The sequence below is a fragment of the Tyto alba genome, unplaced genomic scaffold (assembly GCF_018691265.1).
Source record: "Tyto alba isolate M040663 unplaced genomic scaffold, T.alba_DEE_v4.0 Super-Scaffold_19, whole genome shotgun sequence".
In the NCBI taxonomy this organism is placed as follows: domain Eukaryota; kingdom Metazoa; phylum Chordata; class Aves; order Strigiformes; family Tytonidae; genus Tyto; species Tyto alba.
Window position 1 is genome coordinate 3,731,129 of NW_024881281.1, and position 25,022 is coordinate 3,756,150.

General features: G+C 39.9%; 1 protein-coding gene across 1 annotated transcript in view; it reads right to left on the bottom strand.

Annotated features, from left to right (window-relative positions):
* Positions 1-16,201, bottom strand: part of MED13 (mediator complex subunit 13) — a 60,104-nt gene extending 43,903 nt beyond the window's left edge. Inside the window, exons 1-3 of the mRNA XM_009972311.3 lie at positions 13,957-16,201; positions 11,793-12,027; positions 1,774-1,942 (exon numbers count right to left, since the gene is read on the bottom strand). Coding sequence (XP_009970613.2) covers positions 1,774-1,942; positions 11,793-12,027; positions 13,957-14,022 — 470 coding nt within the window. The 5' untranslated portion in view covers positions 14,023-16,201. The remainder of the gene's footprint in view (positions 1-1,773; positions 1,943-11,792; positions 12,028-13,956) is intronic.
* Positions 16,202-25,022: the final 8,821 nt, after the last annotated feature.

A 25,022-nucleotide genomic window follows, 5' to 3' on the forward strand; every position in this document is an offset into this window, starting at 1 on the left:
TAGCTACAGAGGTCGTATCACAAAGCACTTATTTCAATCATTTCTGTTTCTCCCACGGGAAGTTGCTGGGAGCAGCAGAGGCCTGAACTGGTACCTCTGAACAGCCTAACTTTCCAGAGAGTATAGATTATCTAAATCCTAGATATTCCTAGAACGGTTGAGCCAAATATGCCACAAGGATGTACATCTGTTAACCATTCCCCTCGTTTCATTTCATAAAAGCCACTACTCAGAATATCATGTGGTATTGAGCTATCTGGTAGGAAACATTTATATTTCTCTGCAATTAAACTGTCTTACATAGGTCTGTCTAATCCTTCTGCATATTTTTCCAGTAGTTCTGAACTATTTATGATGAAGCTGTGTAGGTAAACACACAATTCCTTCAGTTATTTTCATCGGGCATGCTGACCTTCTGACCTTCTTAAAAAAAGAATCAGAGTCTCCAAATCAAACAAACATTGCTATTTTATTTTAAAAGCTTTCATCAGCTTTTCCAGCTGCTGCAGAGAGCTTTATGGAATTGCTGTAAGAGATGCCATACCATAACTAATGCTAGTTTCAAATAGCAATTTGGAAAACCAGTTCCTCAAATGAGGAAAGTACAGACTGTGCCAAGACAATATTGGCCTAAATAGTTAAAAGTAAACTCTTTACTATCGATTTATAGCAACAACACACATAAGAAATGGATGTACAAGGACACCCCAGAGAGGAAACATTTGCCCTGACCAGGGTGGAGAAAGAGATGCCTAGACCTAAAGGGCAAGTTTATGCATAAATTAAAAGCAGTAGTTCACAACTACTAATAGAAACACGCACAAACATGTGCTTCTGCTTCTTTTACTCCAGAACATCTCTAGTTTGCTTTCAAGTTTAAATTTATTGCAGAAGATGCCAACAATGGCCAACCCCACACCCAAAAAGGAAAGCCACTGATCTCAATTTCCTGCATGCAAGATTTAATACATATACACACACAGGGTGAGGAAAAAAAAACAAACACACACAAAAAACAACACACAAAAAACACCATCGTCTAAGCCTTAAATTACTTTGGATTTTAAAAGCTGATTTGGGAACAGCGATTAAACTTGTTCCAGCTAACCTAGTTTTTATTCATTTCATTATTTATTGCTAGGCAACATAGACCATGTCAAACCACGTTAGAACCATAAGTAGTAGTCTTTCTAATTTAGATCAAAAATTCTCCTCTCACCATCCTCCCCCTCAATGTGGAGGCCACATGTATTCTTTTCACACCAGAGTTCCTAGACAACCTTCTTTCTGACCAGGAGCTGACATTTCAAACTCTCTTCTCAACATTTCCTCTAAGATGCAATTTATCCAAACCTCATGCAGTGCCTGTAAATAGCTCTCTAGATTCCATTTGCTCGAAGAATGAGTCTTAGTATTTAGAATCAGAATTAGTCCCAGTCACTATACTAGCAAGTCCAGAGAGCTGGTATCTCTTCACATAGTTACCCTTTTCTTCCTTTCTAGCAGACTCCAGATTCTTTTCCAGCATCCCCATTACCCATGGGCTGTATAGGAGTACCAGTACAGAAGAGACTGCCTACTACCTTTAGTATTACTTCTTTTCATCATAAAAAAGTTTTGAAGAACCCCAAAAAGGCAGAAAATCAAGAAAGATCAGAGATCCAGGTTCCCAAACAAGCTATAAACATAGTGATCTTAATTAAATGTTTCTTCTAAAACAAATCTTAAATAAAGCCTGTAACTCCTTTAATAAAGCAAAATAAAACATCCTACCTTTTGTTTATAGGTTTTTCATCTTTCTCATAAGGCTTCACAAACCATTTCCCAATGCGTACAAAGTTCCGATTCATTAAACACCTCTCCAGCAGGTTGTGAACAGCTTTGAAAAGTAGAGTGCGACATTCATAAGAAAGTCCATTCTCCCAAACACCATCTTCTTCTTCTATAAGGCAAAGGGGAAAAAAAAAATAGCATTGAATCCCACCCTTTTATTTCATGCACATCACAACACCTTTTTCTCTCCCACAAGCTTTTAAGACATTCACAGAATAACATGCAATCAAAAAAAAAGCCTATAACATTCAGATAATTCTACTCACTTTATAATAGTATAACTGCTAAAAGTAATCAGCTATAAAAATATATCATCTCCCACAAGAAAAAAAAAAAAAAAAAATCAACAGCTATTTGTATACAAAAGGAAACAACTAGCACCAGTATGTTACATATTTCAGCCTGCAAGATCACTGTGTACTGATCTGTCTGAAAGGTAGCTCATGTTTTGGGTAGTCTGAATTAGTTATCCCAGAGTTAGCTGACAATTATACTTAAAAATAAATTGCCTAAAGCCAAACTTTTAATATATCCTAGTGTCTTTAGCTAACACTGACTGAGGAAAGCTGAGCACAAATATCGTTGATCAACTGACTCTCAGTGTTCAACTATTTGCTAGAGGGGAAAAAAAGAAACACTCAGATTCAGAAAACTGGTAAGAACAACCTGATTCTCCTCAGAAGACTCTCATAGCTGCAATTTTTCTCTTTAATTCAAATTTTAAAAGATATTTAAGCAGGTTAGTCCTGCTTTCTATTTAAGCAGGCTAGTCCTGCTTTCCAATCTATACATAGAACAGCAGAGAAAAACAGCAAGCCGAAAGACAAAGCTCAGTTCATACTGATAGGATGCTGAAGTGAAACACTGAGATCTTATGGGCCCCACAAATCAAACAGTCATGGAATCCAACTTTCAAAAGCCAAGTAGATTTGCCAAATCAGAAAGCAAGATTCATTACAAATTGTAATCTCTTCACCACTCTGGCTCATAATCAGGGTTTGAACACAGTTTACGCGCCCTAGAAGTATAAGCACTGGTCCAAAGAATTACAGTGGCTTTACAATTACATTCCACAAGTAAAATGAGGGACATTTGAAAGTTCCTGTAGTATCTCTCAGTATATATGTGGTACCATTCATTCCCAGCAACACAGGAATATGGAATATAATATAAGAAAACTCAAACTCTTGTCCTTAAATTACTGGCAGTCAGGTCTTATCTTTATGCTTACAATTCCTTGTATATCACGTTTTACATATATCCCTAAGGATGTGCTCCTGGTCTCCTTGGACTAACCTAGCACAGTTATAACGCCACTGCTTTTATACTCCAGGTAGCAGCAGAGACTAGAAGACTGTCTGACATAGATAAGGAGACATATTTTTACTTCAGTCTCTGGATAGTCATGAAATAATTTAGGTTGAAAGGGACCTGTGGAGGTCATCTGCTCCAACCCCCACTCAGAGTTCAAAGTTAGAGCAGGTTGCTCGTATCTCACATTCGTTGCCCCTCATGCCTTCTTTGCACACCTCCAAGAAATGAGGCTTGGGTTCAGGTTTAGTTCCGTACAACAGGTCTTACAACAGCGACCTGTCTGTTCACTTGTCCTTCACAGAAGATTTTGGTTCAAATACCTTTCCACTGGTTTGCTCAATGGTCACAAAACCTCAGTAATACAGGCAAGTCCTTGCATTTTAAAACCCCCTTCGAAATAAGCCCCTTCACCTTTATCTGGAAGCCACTTACAAGCTTAAAAGGTTGCAATAGTATTAACTAAAGTCTCAATATCCTTAAATTAGAGAGCATGGAAGAAAACCAGACACCTAAGAGCTTTATTTAGGAAAACAAACAAAAAACCTTACAGATTATAACAATAAACAATCTTTAAGACAAAGATGACAAAAAAGGGAATTTCAAGATACTATCACAGCCAGAAGGTGCTGGCCATATTTGTATATTGCCAGATTCCACACAAATGAAAGTACATTTCCACTCAAGAACAGTATTGTGAGTTAAACAAAATTACTTCCAGGATCCTTCTCGGAGGGAGAGAGTAAACAGGCCTGTCCCATAATTTATAAAGTCAGAGGTACACAACATTACAGATTAATCACTACATGAAATAATTTTCTGATAAAAACAAGGAAAAGCAAGGAACCGCATTTCCTAAATAAGAGGCCTTACCATGAGTTTCCTACCCCATCACCCTATTTCAGTTCTGAAGTTCAGCAAAAGCTTGCTTTTAAAAACCGTAAGGCTAAAAGATAATACAGTAACTCACTAAAGAAACATTGTACAAGAAGCTTGTAACAAAAAGCAACAAAGGTCCAAAGTCAAAGGGTATAAATATTTGTGCCAAGAGGACACATTTTTCCCCATCTCGGAGATTTGTAGACATACACACATGAGCAGCCCTATCCTACAGGCAGCTTTGCTGTTCAGCACATACTGCTCAACTGGTGGCAAACAAGCAGCTCAATAGAGCAAACATTAACTACAAAGCTTAATGATATTGGACTTTAACTGCACAATAAACTCCACACCATTTCAAAGGTTAAATAGCTGGTTTCTATATGGCTCTTGTAATTTAAAAAAAATCATTCTAAGAACATCCCCTGCATCAATTACCCATTATAAAAGGAAATAGAAAGAGCTATTTCCAGCCTTTATGCCTAATTTTGTTTTAACGTATTAGTGTATCAACAAGGAGAAAGATCCTGAAATTGCAAAGATACTGAAGTGTAATTCAAAGCTTGTATTTTGATGGTCATACTATGGACACAAAGGAGAGGTTTCAATTTTCTGAAGACACTACAAAGTGCAAGGTATTTCAGTTAACATTAATAGTTGTGCTGACAACCAAGTCATGAACAAAAGTTTACATGCAAGAACTTGCCACAAGACTGTAATTCTTAAGTGCTCTCCTAGCTGTCTTAGTTTATTGCTGAAACAGAGACTCCTCAATGAGCATATTATGTGGGGAAAGCATAAGGCATTAGATGGAAATAACAATTAAAACTCTAATATTTAAGGCAGCACGCTGCAAGCATGCCCACTGATCAGGAAGAACGTCTGGTACCCAAAATAAGACCACCTGTTCAAACTGAAGTGCATCTTGCTATAGAAAGGGAAGGTTAAATAAGACGACAGTTAGAGATACCCTCATTTCAGAACATTATTCAAATTCATGCAAAAAAAAAAAAAAAAAAAATCAGTAAGTGTTCTGTGTCTTTTTGAAGCCTATTTAGTCATCCCCCCCTCCCCCTTTTTTTAGAGTGGCGGATGTAAGGAGAGAAATATGACATCTGCTCACATCTCCCAACTATTTTTCTTCATTCAAATTATTGTTTCTCAACATGAGAAAAAAAAAATCCTCCTACTTAATAGAAATTGTGCAAAGTAAACCATTTTTAAAAAGAGAGAGGGAGAGGTACTTTTGTCTTCTAATCTTTCTTAAACACAATAATTCCAAATGTTCAGTCTGATAGTGATAACAAACCAAAATAAGTTGCTGACTCATTTTAAAGTGTTAAGCCACAATTTCACTTCAGACGAGTGTTATCCACAGAAGCAATATGTCAACCTGAAGGTTACAAATATTTTATTTTTGATTAGTTCTCTTAGCTGTCCAAACCACTCAACTCCTCTGCGACATACTTTTATGTGAGTCCATTAAACAAGTTATACATATATCATCCCACTATAACCAATGTTGTTCCCTCTCTCTTTACACCACGTTAGGCAGAGAGGTTTCCTTAAATGAAGCTAAAAATTATCAGGAAATGAAGAATTGATGGAAACAATGCCAGGAAAAAGCAATTTTCACACTACACATAAATAACAAACTTTATCAATCAACACCTTGATACTACCCCCATCCAACTTTACAAAAACAGTTGTAGGAGGCTATTTGCTTTCAGTGCTTTTATGTTTACTTTATATTCTTCATACAGTTCACCTGAAACAGTAAAATTCATTTTTACTGATTATGTCTTTCTGGCACTCTTGGACAAGCATTCTGTGAGGCATGAGTTTGGAAGCATGCTCAGAACACAAAAGCCATGCAATTTTTAGTGAATTCTGATAAAGCAGTATCTTTAAACCTTTTCATTTAATTCAAGTCAGATGTTTTAAACCATATTTGTTACCCACAGATCTTTAGCCAAATTTATTAATGAAGGATTGCTAAGAAATAAACAGGTCTTTGCTCAGTATATGTTTTTTGCAAGAAAACCAATTTTGAATTTCTTAATCAATTTTAAATTTCTTAATCTACATAGCAACAGATAAATATACAGTATTAAAAATTACATTTTCAAGAAGACTTTTAAAGAATGCGAATTTTTCCCCCTTCTTCCTTTTAGCATATAGCTGGCCATGACAGCAAATCACCACTAAACGTCAATTCTTGGGTAGGCTGAATATGTTTACCATGCCATTAAAAGTATCTTCCTAATGCTCAATGAACCTCTAAAATAAACTATGCAAAGAAGCAAGTCACAGTCAAGCCTCCACTTTGGACTAGAACTCCTCTCCCCCTGCCCCCAACTACTTCAATTACACAGAGGAAAAATCCATTCCTTAGTATCATGACTGAGACACATCTTTTAGAAGTATTACTTACCTTCACAGGCTTCCTTTCTGTCATCATTTGACAGCATGCCAGTTACAGAAATAGACTGATGCAAAACTGATTTATACAATCAAATTTCCTATATAAGCTTCAGATTACAAGGGAAGTATAATTAGCAAAGTAGTGTGAAATTGCTGCTGTACATTGTATAATATTACAATATTGTAATAATATGACAGAAACACTTCAAGTAAAGTTTTCTATTTAGAAAGCAGGTCTTGAAATTCAAATACTTTAAGATTAAATACAGCTGCTCAAAGCAAAAATCACCCAGTTATCCTCCTGAAAAATAATTTTGAGGGCCTATATCCCTTATGAAATAAGCAAGAAGCAACAGATTTTGATTGAAAAAGAGGACTGAATACAGTTCAAAATACCATCTTCAGAATACAAGACAACTTAAGTTGCTTCTAGTAGAGTTGTATCTGTTATCTACATTCACTGCAGAGTCTATATGTAAGACTCTAGATATCTAAACTAGTTGGAAAATTTCATCAGCTGTGAAGGAAGGCAAAACATAAGCTACTGTCTAAAATAACATACTCAAAATATTCAGCACCAAGTTAGTTTTTTGTAGTGCTAACCATTTACCAGCTTCGCATATATAGGTTTTCTACTTTCTCTACCCAGCAGAATATTTTTCTACAAAGTAAAAATTTAAAAGTATGACCTTTTTGGAAGTGTGTAGCTGTGCTTGTTTATCAGGACAACAAGGTAACAGCTTTCCTTCACTATTTGTTGGGTGTAAGTTTGTCTGGGTTTGTTTGCATGGCCACAAGAAAAGAAAAACTGAGAAACTTTCTAACTTAATGTTCCAATATCCTCCTCCACACCGTCTTTGAGTAATTCCACAGGCAGATATATTTTACTTATATTGTTAAATCTCACCCTCCCTGTTCATGGAGTCATTGCTTTTATTTATACAGGTATATTATGCATGTGACATTGTACATATAACGAATACAATAGGATGCAAAACGTGACAGAGTTTTTCACCTTACTGCACAGATTTCACATGTATTTTGATCAGGAGAAAAGAAAAAAGGAATGAATTTAAACATCACTTTCAGACTGGTACTCACACCAAGTCACAGAATTTTCACAAAGCCTGCTTCAGTAATTTTTGCATAATGCTTATCAGCAGTTTTGCTTAAGTGGACACATCTCTAACATGGAGGACTGAAGAAACACTAAAGCATCAATGCACCACGCAGCAAAGCACATTTGTAACACCTTATTACATACACAGGAATAACACATGTATCCACCACAGACAAGTTACTTAAACTCCCTGTACTGACATGAGATGCAAAATTTTTAAGCAAGCATCCCTTTAGTTTGTAGGAGTTAAATGGTCTTAGGAAGTAAATGTTACTGAGAAAAAGCGCAAGCCGCTAGCTGGACTATCTTCAAAGCTCTCTTTGCCAACTACTTGCAACTGGCAGGCTTTTTTGCAGAACCCTTGGTGTGATAACTGGCTCATACTCTGGTTTCCATCGTATTAAAAGTAATGAGACAGTGCTGACATCAGCACAAACCAACCAATTCACAGATTTGTTTGGAGACAAGGATTTAATCTATAATGCACATGTATTGAGAACTACACAACACACAGAAGCCTTTGCTGTTTTTAACCATACATTATCAACAGACAAGCATCAGTATGCAGATCTTTCTCCTTGTTCTTTCAAGATCTCCTACAAGCCGAGTAAGGAGCTAAGACTACCATTGTTTTATACATTTATCCCTCACGGAAGCATGAAGACTACTGTTCAGCAAACAAAACCTGATTCACTTGATACGTGACAGGTACAAGGAAAACTCTTTAATTTTTAAAGTAATTTAATAAGATTTAATAGACAGCAGAACAAAAAAAGACGCATCTTATAGCTCACCATTTAAAAGATGCAATTTGAAGGTCAAGGGCATATAGAAGCATTCCCCTATCCAAGCATTAATCAAATTGCAACCATTTCCTTGCGACTATGTCTTGTACATAATTCATAACCAACCGTTCTCAGGTTTGAAACCATCTACTGCCAATTTAAAAATATCCAAGTGTAAAGGTAACCACTTTAAAACAAGAAGGAACCTATCTGGTAAAATAACTGCTAATGAGACCAGTGAGAGACCATTGCCTTCTGAAATTTGAAGAGATGTCCTACTTTAGAGTTGCAAGAATTACTATAATCAAGCCTCACTGTCACAACAAAAACATAACCTCTGAGTTTGTTAGAGGATAAAAAAACATTTCACTAACTTGTGTCTGCCTCTAGCTATGTTGGGATAGAAACAGACTTAAGGGGTTTTTTTGTTATTACGTAAAGTAGCTTCCCAGGGAAAAAAAAAAAAAAAAAAAAGATTGAGTGAAGTCAATATTACTGATCAATCAGCATCTCTGAACAAGTCTCCTTTTGACACGCCCCCAGGCAACAACAATCCCTGACCATCAACAAGACAGTTATCCAAGGCCTGACACAAGGATTCAGATATAGCCAGTAGCAGGCATTCAAACATATCTCCAGGGCAAAGATGAACTAGAACATACTGGCTGAAGAGAGATATAATTTATTTTTTTTTAATCTGATATGCGTAGATGTACACCCACAAAACTGTAGGTTCACTTTTGAAGTGATCTTGGGAAGGGGACAAAAGGATTCTTGAAGGCTGCTGTATTTCAAATCCCTGGGGGTTGATAACCAAGATGTGTTCCAGACACTGAGTGTCCATTGTTCACTGAAACTACAAATCACCAAAAAAAGTCAGAAACTGTCAAAATATCGACCGCTTCTTAACAGGCAATCGTTTCATACCAAAGGAAGCCAGAATCAAAAGTTATTAACATTGCTCTGGCATATTTTTAACTACAGCTCTTTCAAGGCCCCTTTCCCCAAGAGAAGTCTGCCCACAGGCAGTAAGGGACAGGAGAGCAGCAAGACAGTGCTCAGCCCCTCTCAGCCTCCCTCGCCCTATTCTTCAGGGCAATTCTTCACCTACCAAGTAGAAAAGTTCTAAATGAGGCAGCACCTTAACCTTCAGCAGCAAACAATTCCCAATCAATTTTGCAGGTAACAAGCCTCTGCTAGGAAGTAATTTATCTTTCCCATTGAAAATGTAACAAGCAATCATTGGGAGACCAGGGCAATGTGAATTACTAGGAGAAATTGTCCACCAATGAAAAAAATCCATTAGGTCTACGACAAAGGTCAGATAACATTGTTTGAGTTCAGCCATAATTCTTTCTTGTATGAGGTTCACATTAAGATTTTGTGTAACGGGAAAGAGAAAAAGTGCAGGTGCAGGCACCCCTCAGCCATCTCTTCCACAATCTAGCTGATTAACATCTTTATCAACTTCTGGTCAGAAGAGCCAAACAGACTAACACACTCTAAGAGATTATATTGGTTTTCTTTTACTTAAAAGGAGACAAAAACATGCCTGCAAAAACCAAGATGTCAGATACATCTACACACAGACATAGGTAACAGACTCATGACTGATAAGCATTTATAAAGAAAAATATCTAACAGAAAGATGTGTGGAACAGCTCTAGTGAAGCACAGTCATCCACAGGTTACCTGAACAAAGAAAACACCCCGAACAACTGCAAAGACATGGCTGGAAGGCTCTACTATCTCTCCCTTATACCCTAAGAGAGGTTAAGAGTTGATAAGTAACTGGGATGATACGTGCTTATCTACCTGCGCAAAAGCCTAATTCCATAAAAGCAAAAATACACACTGATCTAAAAGTTCAGCTACAATACACCACTATTTTCAAAAGGTACCTCTATACTAAACCACTAGTAGATGGATTCAAGAGAGAATGCAAAGAAAATTGCTCAAACGAATAATTTTGATGGCCAGGTAGTGCAGAAATAATTCTCAAAATGGCTTAACTTTTATTTGATCTTCCACTCAAAAAATAATGTAACGTATTTGTCTCAATTTAATCCCACCAGCCAACAGCACACAAAATTTACATAGATACTTCTCCGCAAGTGTTGGTCTTTGCTCAGGGCAGGCCCAGGCCAAGCCCAGCGTTTAGTCTAAGTTACATCTCAGTCATACAAAGGATGTTCCCTGCAGGTCAAATGTGAGGTTATTCATAGGGCAAAATAAGGAAGCCTTAAATGCACTAATATATCAAGCAATCTACAATGTAAGTACCATTTAAGATGCAAAGTTTCTAGTTCCAGGACAGACAGGAATATGAGCAACATCCCAATCTTTGAAGTCAGTTATTCAAAGAAATAAACGTCATTTTGAGGTGTCAATTGTTTTTCAGATCATATTATTTTTGTATGAAAATTCCACATAGTATTAAATTCTTTCAAGTCGACTTTCACAGTGGCACTTCAAACTCATATTTGTTCTTCAGTTTATCCACAAACACAGCCAGCATTAACAATTTCTGGTTACCAGGTCACCAAGCCTTGGTCTCATTTTACACTTCAGTAATCTGAACACTGTACGTTATTTTAAAGGAAATTGGAGTGATGTGACTTTTTTTTTTTCCCCACAGAATTAGTATAGCCTCTCCCCTAGACTTACAGAGCTAGTTTAAGAGCCTAACCTCATCACCTTACTGATAAGCAACTGGAAAGCCATCTACTTTGGGAATTGAGATCAACAAATAAACTTTTTTGAAACAAGGTGCCGAATTTGAAGTACAACATAATTGAGAGATATAGCCAGTCTTTCAAATGGCTATGTTTGAAAGCAGATGCAGGTTCAGAGCACTGGGAAAGGGGGAGAGAGAAATCATAAAAATACAAGGTTTAGAGAATCTTATACAAAACCAGCAAGCTAGTTTCAGATGCCTTCTTTTGAGGGCTTCTCACTGATGAGTTTGACTCCCAATCAAAACAATTCCATATGGTTCAAGAGTTGCCCAGATCTCTACAATCCTTATTACATAATAAAATGGGAGTTTACTATTTGAATTTTAAAGTTCTAATTGCCCAACAAAAGGGTTCTTATCAAAACATGTTTAAGACATCACTTCTGAATCACAGGCACAGCTCTAGGCACAGCTTTCTTGTGAAGGAGCTGCCAGAATTCATAGGCTTGTTTTTTTCAAAAGAAACAAGTGGGGACCAAAAACTTCTTTCTTGAAAATCTAGCAGTCCAAGACCACCTAAACACAAACAGTAGCTGTTTGATCACTGCACTACCGTAATAATCTGGTGTAGATTGTAACAATAAATTTATCTTGTCTATAGACAACAGTCCACCTAGTACAGTTTTTCTAGGGGCTGGCAGAACACAGCCCCACGTAACAGCATCCTTTCATTGACCAAAAGAAGGTATTCATTTCCTCCTACCTGAGAGATCATGATGAATAAGGTCAGCAAAGTTGGGGTCATCACCCCACCAAAATATCCATAGCTCCCTGCGTCCAGGTCTCTGGTCTCGGCGCCAAACACTGAGTACATCCGCCTTCAGACAGCGACTGAAACTGCTCAAAATAGGGTCTTCTTCCGTGACCGGAAAGAGAATTGGGGCAGATGTTGGACCCTGCCATACATATCGCTTCCATTTAATCCCAGTTAGATCGGCCTGAAGGAAGGAAAAGAACAACTGTCAGACACTGGGGTAGGTACATCCCCAACAGAAATCCTGCTATAATAAGATGATGGCACAGGAAGAGGCGGGTGGAAGGAAGAAAGGAAGGATTAATCCAACAAAATTTAACAGAAACCATACTTGTAAATTTTGTGTACCTTAGAAGACAAACTAGAAATAATCAGGCACTCTGTTTTAAAATCTCCTTTAATAACTGCAGCAAAGCAAGAGCTGTTCATTTTCACTGCAGCTTTAAAAGTACAGAGAGAAAAGTCAGATTTGATTTAAAATAAAGTGAAAGGCAAGTGCATAATGTAATTATTTGCAGACTGCAACTGCCCAATCTACTAAACACTTGCCTTAGCAAATAATGTCTTTCTTCTTGCTTACTTATGCATACACTACCTTTTCAATCCAAGATTACTCTAAGGAAATAGGTAATATAGTAAATCTAACTCGAGCATACATTCTTCCCGTAATATAGTACTTCAGAAAATTTCACAAGTTTCTCCATTGCAAAATATTCTCTGTATCTCACACAGGAAGCCTCTCAAGTACACTTATTTTACCCAGAGCTATCACACTTTTCATTTCTCACACCACATTTTAACAATTTAAATCCTGCTTCTATCATTAAATTATACACCTGACTTGCATTCACATTGGCTATGATCCACTAAATCCCCTTCTAGGCAAAAATTCATTTGACTTCATACAGTAAAAGAGTTACTACTATATGTAATGGGAAATAAGACAATTTCTGGATTATCTACAATGCAATACCATACTGAGTTTCAGCGCTTTTTACCATGGGGACAGTCACCTTAAGGCATGTAGGGTAGGCAATGCCCCTGGGTTCTCTTTGAGAAGGGAGAACAAGGTAGGCTGGCATTTGCTAAGAAGTCACTATTTTTTTTTTTTCCTTCCCAAAATGACAACACACAAGATTACTGCAACATTTAAACCTAACATGGCAGCCTTCAGGAGGACAAGCAATTTAGATGAAAGGTAGTCTGCAACAGTTGACACTTTAGAAAGACACTTTAAGATTTTAAAATCCACTACTAAGATGAAGCTGCAGGCCTAGTGAAGACTGCAAACCTGTTCAGGTTGTCCAGATTTCCCTCCATCCAAAATATATTAGTACAACAGCTTAGCGGAGGTTTTTACTTAAAACAATCTCCAGAATAATAAATACCAGTCAGTGAGCTAAGATTAGCCAATTTGCATTAAAAAACAGATGAAACAGCTCAGCAGAGTCACCAAAAATTGCATCACAGTCCAGTTACATCAAATTTACTCTGGGAGCTATCAAAATCAACAATTTGAACGACTTCATACTTGGGTTAAAAAAAGGCTACAAAATGGTGCACAAATAAGATACCACCGCTTCGCAGAGGGTGCATCACCAAAAGCAGACCTCCAGAATAAAAACGAGCAGCAAAAGAGATCACTTTAAAAGCAAGGAGGAAAGGTTTCAGCTCAGATTCACCTGGGATGTCACTAGCGGAGAGAGAAATGAGAAAGTTCCCTGAGATGCGGGGCTGAAAGAAGAAGGAGCAGCAGCTCTCCTTACCTCCTTGGAGAATATCACGTTCAGAAGCAGAGATAGGAAGATACGGAGAAAGGAGGAAAAGTTGCAGGCAAGGAAAGCGAAGGAAAAGGCGAGTTGCAGGGAGGATACTACCCAGGAAGAAAGCGGAGGGAGGGGCAAGGCGAGACAGACAGCGATGGAGGGGGAACCAGAGGGGCATGGGAGAGTTGGCTGGCTCCAGGCAGGGCCTACTCTGAGGACTCATCCAACAGAAGCTATGCTAAAAATGGCTGCTTTGCTTCCACTACCCCTTCCTCCCCTCCCCCAAACCTCCTCTCTCTTTCACTCTATGTCTGTCGTGCGTGTGTGTGCCGGTGGCCGACACTTACCAGGCAGAAGAGGTTGGAATGGCAATCCTCCAGGCTGGCCCCGTTCGGCACGAAGCAGGAACTCATCCTCACAGCCACAACCCACACGCCATTATCCCACAGCCTCCGACAAGAAAGAAAGAGACAGACAGAGAGAGAGAGAGAGACAGACACCGAGAGGGAAAGGGGGGAGGGGGGACTCTGCACACGCACAAATAATAATACAATTAAATAAGGGATTTACATACAGACACACACGCACGCGAAATAGTGGCAGGATAAATAACCCAGGAGGAGAGTGATATCGGAGAGGGAGGTAAAAAATATATTAAAAAAAAAAATAAAAAAAATAAGAGAAACTCGGAACGTTTTCTCTTCTTCTGGATATCAAACAGGGGGGGTAAAGCCACCGTAGAAGGGGAGAACAGAAAGAGGGAGGTGGCAAGTAATCCAACGACGGGAGATTAAGATCAAAATCCTCCCTGTTCCTCTTGTCTTCTCATTCGCATAAGGAGGGGAGGGAGAGGTAAAGTGAAGGGGTAATTGATCCAAGAGAATAAAAATGGGGCAATTAATCCAGGGGGGCTAGGGGTAAAAATCAGCTGACATCCCTCCTTCTTCTCTTCTCGGATGCCAAGCAAGAGAAGTAGGAAAAAAATAAATAATCCAGTGGGGGCAATTAATCCAGAAACCTCCCTCCTCTTCCTCCTGTTTCTTTAGTCATCAGATGAGAAAGGGGCAAATTGTGGAATGACTGGGAAGGATTGGCTGTGGGAGAGAGAAAAATCCAGGCTCGTCTCTTTGGAGTCCGAGGGCAACAGGGTGTGGGGGGGTCAGATTCTTCTCCCCTGCTCCAAAAATATTCCAAATAAATTAAAATTTAAAATCATAAAAACAAACTTTAGGGGCCAGAAGCAAGGCGAGTCTGAAGAATTCGTAAAGGCAGGACAAGAAAAATTTCCTGGGGTGTACCCCAAAAAAACATCTGCGGGGGCAGAGGAAGGGGGGAAGGTATTCCTTGAGAGAGAAAGGCCGCAAAAGTCTCCTTCGCAGCCCAGCGGGGGATTAGACTCCCCAGTGGAAACCCCCCCTCCCCAAAGCGAAATACTCTTCGCAGAGAGGGCGAAACCAAAATATCCTCCGCTGGGTAAAAATCCTTCCGTGGGGAAAGGAGGGAGGGGGAGAGAGGTGGAAGGAGGAAATTGTGGGTGACCCTCGAAGTCTCTTCGGGGAAGGATGGAGGAGTCTCCCAGAGGCCGATCCCCAGTCTTTTCGGGGGAGGAGGCAGGGGTAAATCGCAGAATGTCTTCAGGGAGGCTGGCCCCCCCCAGCTGTCCTCCGGGGCTGAGGGAGCCCCACAAAGTCCACACAGCTGGGCGGGTCTCTTCAGGGGAGCCCGGACCCCGCCAAGTTACCGCCGAGAGCCGGAGGAAAGGGGGGGATCCGGGGCAGGGAGGGCCCCCTCCACCGCGCCAAACCCCGCAAGACCCCCTCGAGGAGAGGGGTGGGGGGAGAGGCGAGGCGGGGAGGGACCAGCCCAGCTGCGAGGCTGGTCCCTTAAAAAAAAAAAAAAAAAAAAAAAAAAAAAAAAAAAAAAAAAGAAAAACAACGGGAGGGGGAGGTAGGGGTGAAAAGAAAGGGGGGAGCAAGGGGGAAAGAAAAATATAAAATTATAGTCTTCAAACGGAGCGGTCTCTTCTGCGGGGGAAGAGGAGCGAGCCCCGAGACCCCCCCGGCGGGGCGGGGGCCCCCGCTCTCCTCAGGTGAGGGGTCTCCGGGAGGGCCGGCGAGCCGGCGGCTGCCGCGGGAAGGCTCCGCGCCGCCCCGCTGCGGCGTCCCCGCGGGGGCAGTGGGCGGAGGGCCCCCTCCCCGAGATCTCCTCGGGAGGGCGGGGAGGCGGCGGCTGAGCTCCGGGCTCTCCTCAGCCGGAAGGGCCGCGGGGGAAGGGGTCGGAGCCCCACGATTCCCGGCCCCGCCGCCGTGCGCCGAGACAGAGGGACGCAGCCGCCGCCGCCGCCGCCGCTGCTGCTGGTGGCGGAGTCGGTGCCCCGAAGCCCCCGCCGGCGGGTCTCCTCGCTTCCCCTCAGCGGTGCCTCTGTCGGCGGCTGCCCGGCCGCGGCATCCTGGTCAGCCAGCTCCCCCCTCAGCGAGTCTCCCCCATGTCGCGGCCGGAGCGGGGAGGGGGAGGGAGGATTCTTCTCCCGTTTTTAATTCCGAGCCCCTTTTTCTTTAATGGCGGCCACAGGGACGAGAGTCGGGGCCCCCCTGCCGCGCTCCCATTGGCCGGCGCGCCGTCACGTGGCCCCGCACCGCGATGGCCGCCGCCGGGGGAAGGAGGGTGCAGGGGCGCGGCGCGGCCGCCAGGCGCGTGCCCGGCGCTGGAGAGCCGCCCGCCTTCCTCGTTGGGAGGCCGCCATCTAGCGGGCTGAGCCGCAGCTTTTGCGGGGCGGCAGCGGCAGCCGGGACCGCGGGTTCGAGTCCCGCCTCCGCCCAGCAGGCTCCGCGGCTGCCGGGCCCCACGCAGCGCGCCGTGTTGCCCCCCCCGCCCCGTCGTGGCTGCTCCCCACTCCGCTCGTGGGCACCATCCCGCGGCTGGACACCGCTACTGGGCAGCCTGGGGCCAAAGTCCAGGCACTGTCTGTCCCACCAGCAAAGAAAACACTCGCCCTGGCTCCCCTTCCACAAATACCTGCCTCCTGGCAGAGTTCTCCCCCCAGAGCTGCGCTCAATACTGCGTTGGCTTTGCACCGCGGAGCAAATTCCACACTAAGGGTCTTGGACCTTTTTTAAAAAGATATGCAAGTATTCGGAAATTAATGCTTTCACCAGTCCCACAGACATCAGATCTACTGTTCCCCAAAATTCGATTTTTTTCACGCAAAGAAATCTTGTGCAGTTTGCGAGGATGAAGTAGGTGGTTTCTCTGTTACTCTATGCACAGATTTGCAGAAGGACTTTGAGATTATTCGGAATTAAGATGCTACAGTGAGAGTGAAAGCTATTTTTAAGAGATATTTGGAAAGTATATGCATCTTGTTAATCCTCTCATATTACACATTAATCTTCTGTGCAGTGGTTTGCATGTATAACATCAAATTTTAAGTTACTATATACAGAATTTTTTGACTGCAAAGTTGAAGTGAAGATACAAACCTGTGTAAAGCGCCTAAAGTAAAAGAAAGACTCTAATGTCTCCGCTAACATGACATTCACATGCAAATACGATACGTTCATGCAACGGCAGCACATTGCATCACAACTATGCAACATGATGATGTTTCAAAGGCCCTGCAAATTATTTCAGGACTCATGAACAAGACAAGCGGCAACCTTCTGCAAATGTCTTGATAGAGTAGGAGGAAAGAAGGACACTCTATAAATAAATTGATATGGTAAGTTAAAAAAAAAAAAAAAAAAAAGTGAGGCTAGATATTTTCACCGAGAGAAACTTTGCAGATTTACTCACACTAAGACTATTTTTGTATGTCAGTGTAGGCAAGCAAGATTCTTCTTTTTATCTAAATAGAACCAGAGTATTTTTAACGCAGGAGATTCATTCCCTCACTGCTCATCGAAACACGGCAGCTGGGGACGGAGCCGGGATGCGGGGGGAGGGCGTGTGGAACCAAACCCCTTTCCAAGGGGAACAGATGGTTCTCTCCGCGGTGACCGCGGGCGGGGACCGCGGCGCGCGGGGGCTTCGCTCGGCAGCGGCGCTCAGAACCCGCTCCCCCGCTCCCCCGCGGGTGCCGAGGGGCGGGCGAAGGCCCCTCCCAAGTTCCAGCGCGCCGCTTGGGTCGTTAGAGCGATTACCTCGGTGCACAGAGAGCTGTTACTAAGTCATACCTCCCGAAGGAGTAATTCAGTGCTTCGAAGGAAGTACAAGAAAGCAGCGTTCGGCGTCAGTAGACAAGAAGCGATGCGGTTTTCCCCTCCAAGAGGAAAAAGTATCTTTTGGTAAAATTGGGATTTGGTAGAGGGAACAGAAATCCCAGATGACGACTCAGTGTGGGCTTGATGCGCAACAAATATACTCTTGCATTACCCCACTGATTTCAGTATGACAACAAATTTTCACTAGCTGGGAATCCACTTCTTTTGCCTGGAACAGCACAGCTCAATGTCTGGATGAAAGGATTAATCTAGTGTCTAACGCTGGGTTTGGCATTGATTCACCTCGCAGTTCTGAGGAACCCAGTTTCTGTGTCTCAGATTACTTATTTGTAAAATGCATTTTGAGATCCAGTTTATTAGTCCTTGCATATTAGTCACAATAAATACTTACATAGGATCCCAGCACAGTCAAGTGCAGAACAGATTTTTTTCCAGTAAACATAAATACAGGATAAAGAACTAATAAAATATTGACAAAAGAGGAGAGAAAACTAACACATCAACTAGAAATTATTTAAGGGTCATTCCCTTCCTGCTTTGTATCTGAATTACAGAAGCCACAAGCCACCAGCATTCCCAATTACATGTAGAGCACTAAATAACAGTAAGACACACAGGATAACAGTCGTATCCATGTTTGGCCAATTTCGGACCCGAGACATCACTTTCTCTTTGCATACTGTATGTGCTATTTGGGAAAGAAAGCCTCCTTAAAAAACAGGGAGGAGGCAGATAAAAAAAAAAAAAAAATGTGGAAAAAAAATGTTATTGAAAATATGCTTTCTATTTTTTAGATAGGTTCTTACATAGTTCTCATTTCTGCAACTTCCAGAAGTGCATTAAGCTGCATAATTAGCATCTGTCACATGTAGCCTTTTCCTTCCCTCTTCCTCTCCCTAGAGGGAAACTGCATGAAGAAATTTTAATATAAATTTTAGTATATACACTGTGCAGTGCATTCATATTAGGAAAGATACAGTCAGGTAAATTTGTGCTTAATCTTAAATTCATCTTTGCGTAATATCAACTTCACCAGTTTAAAAAAAAATTGCTATGGATCCAATTTAAAAATTAACTAGTCTTTTGGAAAGACAACGGTAGTGGGGGTGGGGGTGAGATGATCCCCATTGCATCAGATTTAAACCAATGGAATTGTTAGGAGCTGGGCAGTTAACACTAGTCACTCGTCCTGGTATTATATTCTTACACTCTCATGTAGTCACATTGAAACATCTAGCCAAAAGCAGCAAGCGATAGGTGACTGTCCCCTTTAGTCAAAAGTATTTGTTTTGACAGGAATAATGATATTTTGAAAAGCATCAAAACAAAAAGTAGGACTTTATATTGCTTTTTCATTCACATTAGAAGATACTCCGCTGTTGAATATAAAAAGTCAATAGACTACGGCATCTCCTAGTGACTCTCTGTAGATGAATTTAAAAGAAGATGCTACCTTTTAGAAGTAAAGACTAAAATGAAAGAAATGCAACTTAAGAACGATAGCAACATGAAAACAATGGCATTATTTACCATTGATTTCCATTCAGACTCTCTCCTAATTTTTCTAAGTATTTCTTTTCTACTTAATTGGTTCAAAGAAAATTGAGGTTATAGGATTGAACATATTGCCAACAACCTGAGGTATGAAGTACAGACTGAATGCTTAAACTTCAGCTGCAGAGGTGGTAATTACTGTAATTGGTCTATGTGAAGCAAATATATCAAGTAGTACAGAGTTCAAATTCATGCCAGTTAGTCTCCAGTTGGCACCGACAGTTCTATCGGGAGGATACAGAGGTCTCAGCAGGACTTATTACTGGCAACTGTTCAACAGTTCTCTTCTCCAAATGGTTTCAAGGGGATTTGGGTGGGAAGAAAGATCATTTTTAACAAATTAAACTACCTAAAAATGGCTAGATGCCCAGAGCCACCTAGTCCGCATTAGTCACTACTACCAAACAATTTAAAAATGAAGATTAAAAATATCACTCCTGTAAAGAACTGTCTATCTGGATTTAACAATATGATCAGATCACAGCAAAGTTACCCAAATATGTACTGTACACCCTACTACAAGCATGTATACAAATATGTCCAGAATAAAAGGTATAGCAGAATATTTGCACAGTGTGTGCTTCTTGAAAAACAACTAGCTCAAGTTACTGGAATCCAAGTATTCCTATAAGGACATGCCGTATAGTTTCAAGAAATTAGAAGACCACTTACTTTTTAATTAAAAATGACAATAGCAAAGTCCCCCTAGGAGGTAAGATTAGGGGGACTGTTTATTTCCCATTAGTATTTATCTTACAGCATTTGTAAGGTGTCCATAATTGTGGTGTAAAACATAATTTAGATTTGCACTGAGAGATTTCACAGGAGACTCTGCTCTGTGCCTTACTGATGTTCAGCTGCTTTGTTTAGATTTTACAAGAATGCTTTTTTTAAAGGGTGAGTATGTCATTTTTAGCAGAGGTCTCTAAGAGAAGATTTGAGTTTAATGCATGGCAATAAAAAGAGGAATATGAGAATTCTTGCTCTCTTTAGTGTCAGCTTTGGTTAAGACGTATGAATGCACATGAATAGTCTTGTCAGAATCTCTGGGGCTACTGGCATTCAAGATCTAACGTATTATTACTTCTGACCAGAACATTAGCTGCTATGCAGTAAAGAGAAGGGAAAGAGAAAAAGATAGGACCACTCCCTAATCAGACAGAAATTGTTATGTATCTATCTGGTTGGAAATCTCTGAACAGAACTTCTCTGCTGTGAAAATACAATGCTTATTTTCTCCAATCTGAGATGAATGACTGTACATACTCTTTAAATGTGCAGCAGAAAAACAAAACAAATCATTATTTAATGCCTGATCTTGCACCTTTTACTCATGGAAAGGATCCTAGTTAACTCATATAAGTAAAGACCATACAACCAAGTATTACATCCTTGCAAAGGATGCATGTTTATCAGAAGAAAGGTTTTAGCATTTCTAGCTTCTGACTCTATTTTTTACCACTGAAAGTTCATTTGAATTACTAGTTTAAGATAAAAATAAGCTAATTAAAGAATTTCATTACAATAAGAGAATTTCAATTAAAATGTCAGTATATATCAAATCTGGATAGAACTACAACAGAAAGGTTCATTCACCAGAAGCGAAAATCTTACAATGTGCTTCTGGCTGAGTTAAGAGAAATGATATTTCAGGTTTTTGTTGTGGTTGTTAACAATTTGTTGCCAAATAAATTGAAAATTTTCAGAGGCACTGAAATCAGTTTAATCAGTGTGTTTGTCTTCTGAAATTTGAGATGAATGAGTACCTTTCATTTATAGTGCAACAAAAGAGAATATCCTGCACTTTGCAACTGAAACTACCTTAAGTCCACATTCATGAGTTACAGCATGTCAGACAAAGAAACGGATTTGTTTGGTGCAATAACTGATAGCAGACCTTTACATATTTGAAGTGCAACAGATGGTCTTCCAAGAAGAGCATAATGACTGGCAGACACTACACTTCATTAGAGTGGCTTGGAATGTCTTCAGCAATTACACAGAGAGTGTTTGGGGGGGAAGCCCTGTCATCTCTATGATTCTTTTCATGTAAATAGCTGTGATTTCCCTGTTTAGATGCTAAAAAAATGTATCTTCTAAAACCCAACAAGCTAGCTAGTGAACTGGAAAAGGAAGCACCTTTGGTCCTCCTGAGACTAGTAAAGATGAGGGTCGAAAAATTCTGCCATCTGAGAAAAAGGATGTAAGTAGGAAAAAATAAATTAGCATTAAAAGGAAACAACTTTGGGCACGTGATTGTAAAACTACTAATCCATAGCCAAGTATTCCACAGAAGTATAATTTGTGAAAAAAGGAAGGTTTAAAACAAGGTCCTTCAGACATTTAGGAGCTGGGAGGTCTACAGATACAATATGTGGAATACCTAGAGGGAAAAAAAAAATACTAGGTAGACTAGGTTACTGAATTACAACCTCCTTCCTTTGGGAAACTAGTTTTTGAAGAGTTCTCTTCAACATGAAACACTGTGGCTACAGTTCTTCAGGGCAAGGTAAAGTGAGCTTTTTAGAGGCTGTGACAGTCTTTCAATTTTCAGAGACAAGCTACTCCACAAGCCAGCAATTAACAGTTATAATAAATAAACAAAATGAGTAATAAAATGCTGATCTTTAATAATATATATGTGGTTTAGAAAAAAATTTACCTTCTATTCCTTCCTCCCCCCTAGTCCTAGAATTAGTCTTTTCTATTACAAAATCTTCCCCACCAAATTCACCCTGAGTAAAATTTTATGTGGCAACATAGACACAACCAAAATGTGTCCTTTAACAATGTAACTTAAATGTTGATGGAATCATAACTGCATTACTCCCTCTCCAATTAGCAGCAGAATTCTTTATGTTTGCTTATGGAGCGTAAACTGTTTGCTTGTCACTACAAAGACCTTCTGTAGAGGACTTAAAAAAACAGCCACAGCAATTAAAATGACAACAACAGAGGTGGATTGGTCACATTATGACAGAAAATATCCAGCTGTTTCTTTCCAGCAAAAGGATACACCAACTATCTGAAATACTATGACCAATTTTTGTCAATCTGTATAATGCTGACGGAAATGCTGGCGAAAGTACGGATTTCCAAGAAAGGAATAGACTAATATAGAGATAAATCTACTCTCACAGGCTGATTTTTTTTTTTAATCCAATGCGGATTAGCACTCATCCTTTTTACCCATACAAACTTCTGTTTTTGCTAGAACTATAGGTACTCTATTCTGTGAGAAATTCTCTAAAAATAAGAAAAATTTGGGGGTTTGTCATCCTAAATAAGTAAGGCAGGAAGTGAACTGATAGGGTTAGGACAAGTAAATTAGATTTTAAACTTATTTACTTCAGCTGTGTTAAAAACATTCTAAGAGTTAATTAAGACCGTAAGTCTCATTACACTCAGGCTATTACTTATCAAATGCTAACCTCTGTTACAACCACATCTGTCTCTGCTGCTGGTTCCTGTCTGTTCTGCTTCACACAGTAATGACATGGGGAGTTATATGTAATACATGTAGGGATTTTTAAAAATTATTTTAAACGTACATTCAAATAATAAAAAAAGTCTGAAAAGTAAATGTTTCAGGTTAGCTTTTCCTAGTTAACATTATAGGGACTGAACATCTGAAAGTAGGTTTGATTTCTTAATGCAGCAAGAAAGACTGTGAGGCAATAACTGACACATACAGAACCGGCCATTCAGGGCCAGAAAAACCAAACACCGTCTGTAGAATCCACCTACAGATATGTCCTTGGAGAAAAACTGATGAGAAAATTATCAGGAAGATTTTCATTGCTGTTTTTTTTCTGGAAGTTTTTGTCTCTCTTAACAGCATAGACATGGTGAGTGATATGTATCAGAATTCATCCATGCATTATATTTTGCACATCAAATTAAGTTGATTATCCATGACTTTTTAGGCAAACCCAGGAATGAAGAAAACGTCAGCTGTTATATACAAAATATATGGGCATTTCACTCCTTACTTTACATTTAGAAAGAGCAGCAGATAATGAGCTCAACCATTACATTGAGAATAAATTTAATTTGCAAGTTCAGAAGTATCTCTGGCTCCTTATCTGCTTTGTGAACCAGAACCTACAGGTAGCTCATAATGTTTGTCTTCTGAGTTGTGTTTGTCTCTAGAGTAATTGCCCTTAAGCCAGCAAAAGCTTTAATGTCATCTTCTTTATACCTTCAGCCATAACGTTTTTCATAAGCTGAGAACATACAGACTCAAAACATTTACTGCAAAATACAGGGGACAAGAAGGAAAACAATAAACAAAACCCCCGTATTTTCCCTTCCCCAAACTCCCCAAATTCATTTTCAGATTTTATGCCTGTAAATTAACAAAAATACTTTCAGACTTTAATATTACCCTTCTGTATGTTTCATCTGACATAATTGCTTGACAACAAGCATCTTTCTCTGCGAGTGTTCTGTAGCGAATTTATTCACATCAGGAAAAAAATATTAGAGAGGTGTCTAATTTCAAAGTTTGCAAATTAGACACCAATGACAAACAATTTAGTGTGACAGCATCAGCAAGACACAACCTTGAACCATTGTGCCATTTTGTGGACACACAGATTGCCTTTTTCATCAATAGCCACAAGAAACCTTAGACTGCCAAAAGTTTTGAAATACGCAGGTTTTGACAAACCAGTAATAAATCCCGAGCAATTAAAAAAAAAAAAAAAAAAAGGCAAAAAAGCATGTTTGAGCAATATCTCACAAATATAATTATTCTTTGCAGATGTTTGCTATTTAATACAATGGAAAGAATGTTCCATCTGGCCAAGTGTTATCAGACACCATTTTTACTAAAACAATGAGCACAAGACTGTTCAATCTCAAAAGGTAAATTCCTTGACATTAGGCTGATAAAGCAATTTGAGATTTACTAATATATGTCATACAATAATTACATTTTATTTTGTAGCTTACAAAAATCTATTCACAAAAATACAGAAGCTTGCCATGCATTCTTTATTTTCAAAGAATAACACTCATCCATGTCAACAGTCCGATTTAAATCACAGTGATTGCTTGCATATGAAAATTACTGGATAAAGCAAATGGTATCTTATTGGAATGTATTGGGAACAAAGAAATCAGTATATCTTCTGTGACTTGTTTTGCAAACTCCTGGAAGTCATATATACAACAGAGTGTGAAAGTAAAGCTTTATAATAAAAAGCCAGAAAGCAATAACTATACCTATGTTATTGTCTTTGCTGGATAATTCACTCATATTTGTCTCAGAAAGGACCGACTACCCAGCACGAGGTCCGAAGGGAAAGTACTGTAACAATGGCTTAATAAGATGTGCATTTTTCCTCTGAAGTCCTAAGCTTTCATACGCTCAGGAAGCTAAAGCTTTGAGTCACTCTTATTACTACTCAGACCCAACCAGGTTTAGATGGCATTAGGTACCAGAAATGCTATCTGCTTTCAAACACAGTGGGCCATTCTGTTCGCAGAAGTCTTGCAGGATTCTACAGTGAAACAGAAAATAGTCCAAATGTGGAAGACTTGAGAACTTGGCCCCAGAATGACTGCAAAATGCAAGTAAAGCATTAAGTTGCAACTGCAGTGTAGGAGTGGAGATGGAGTTCTAGATGGAAGTT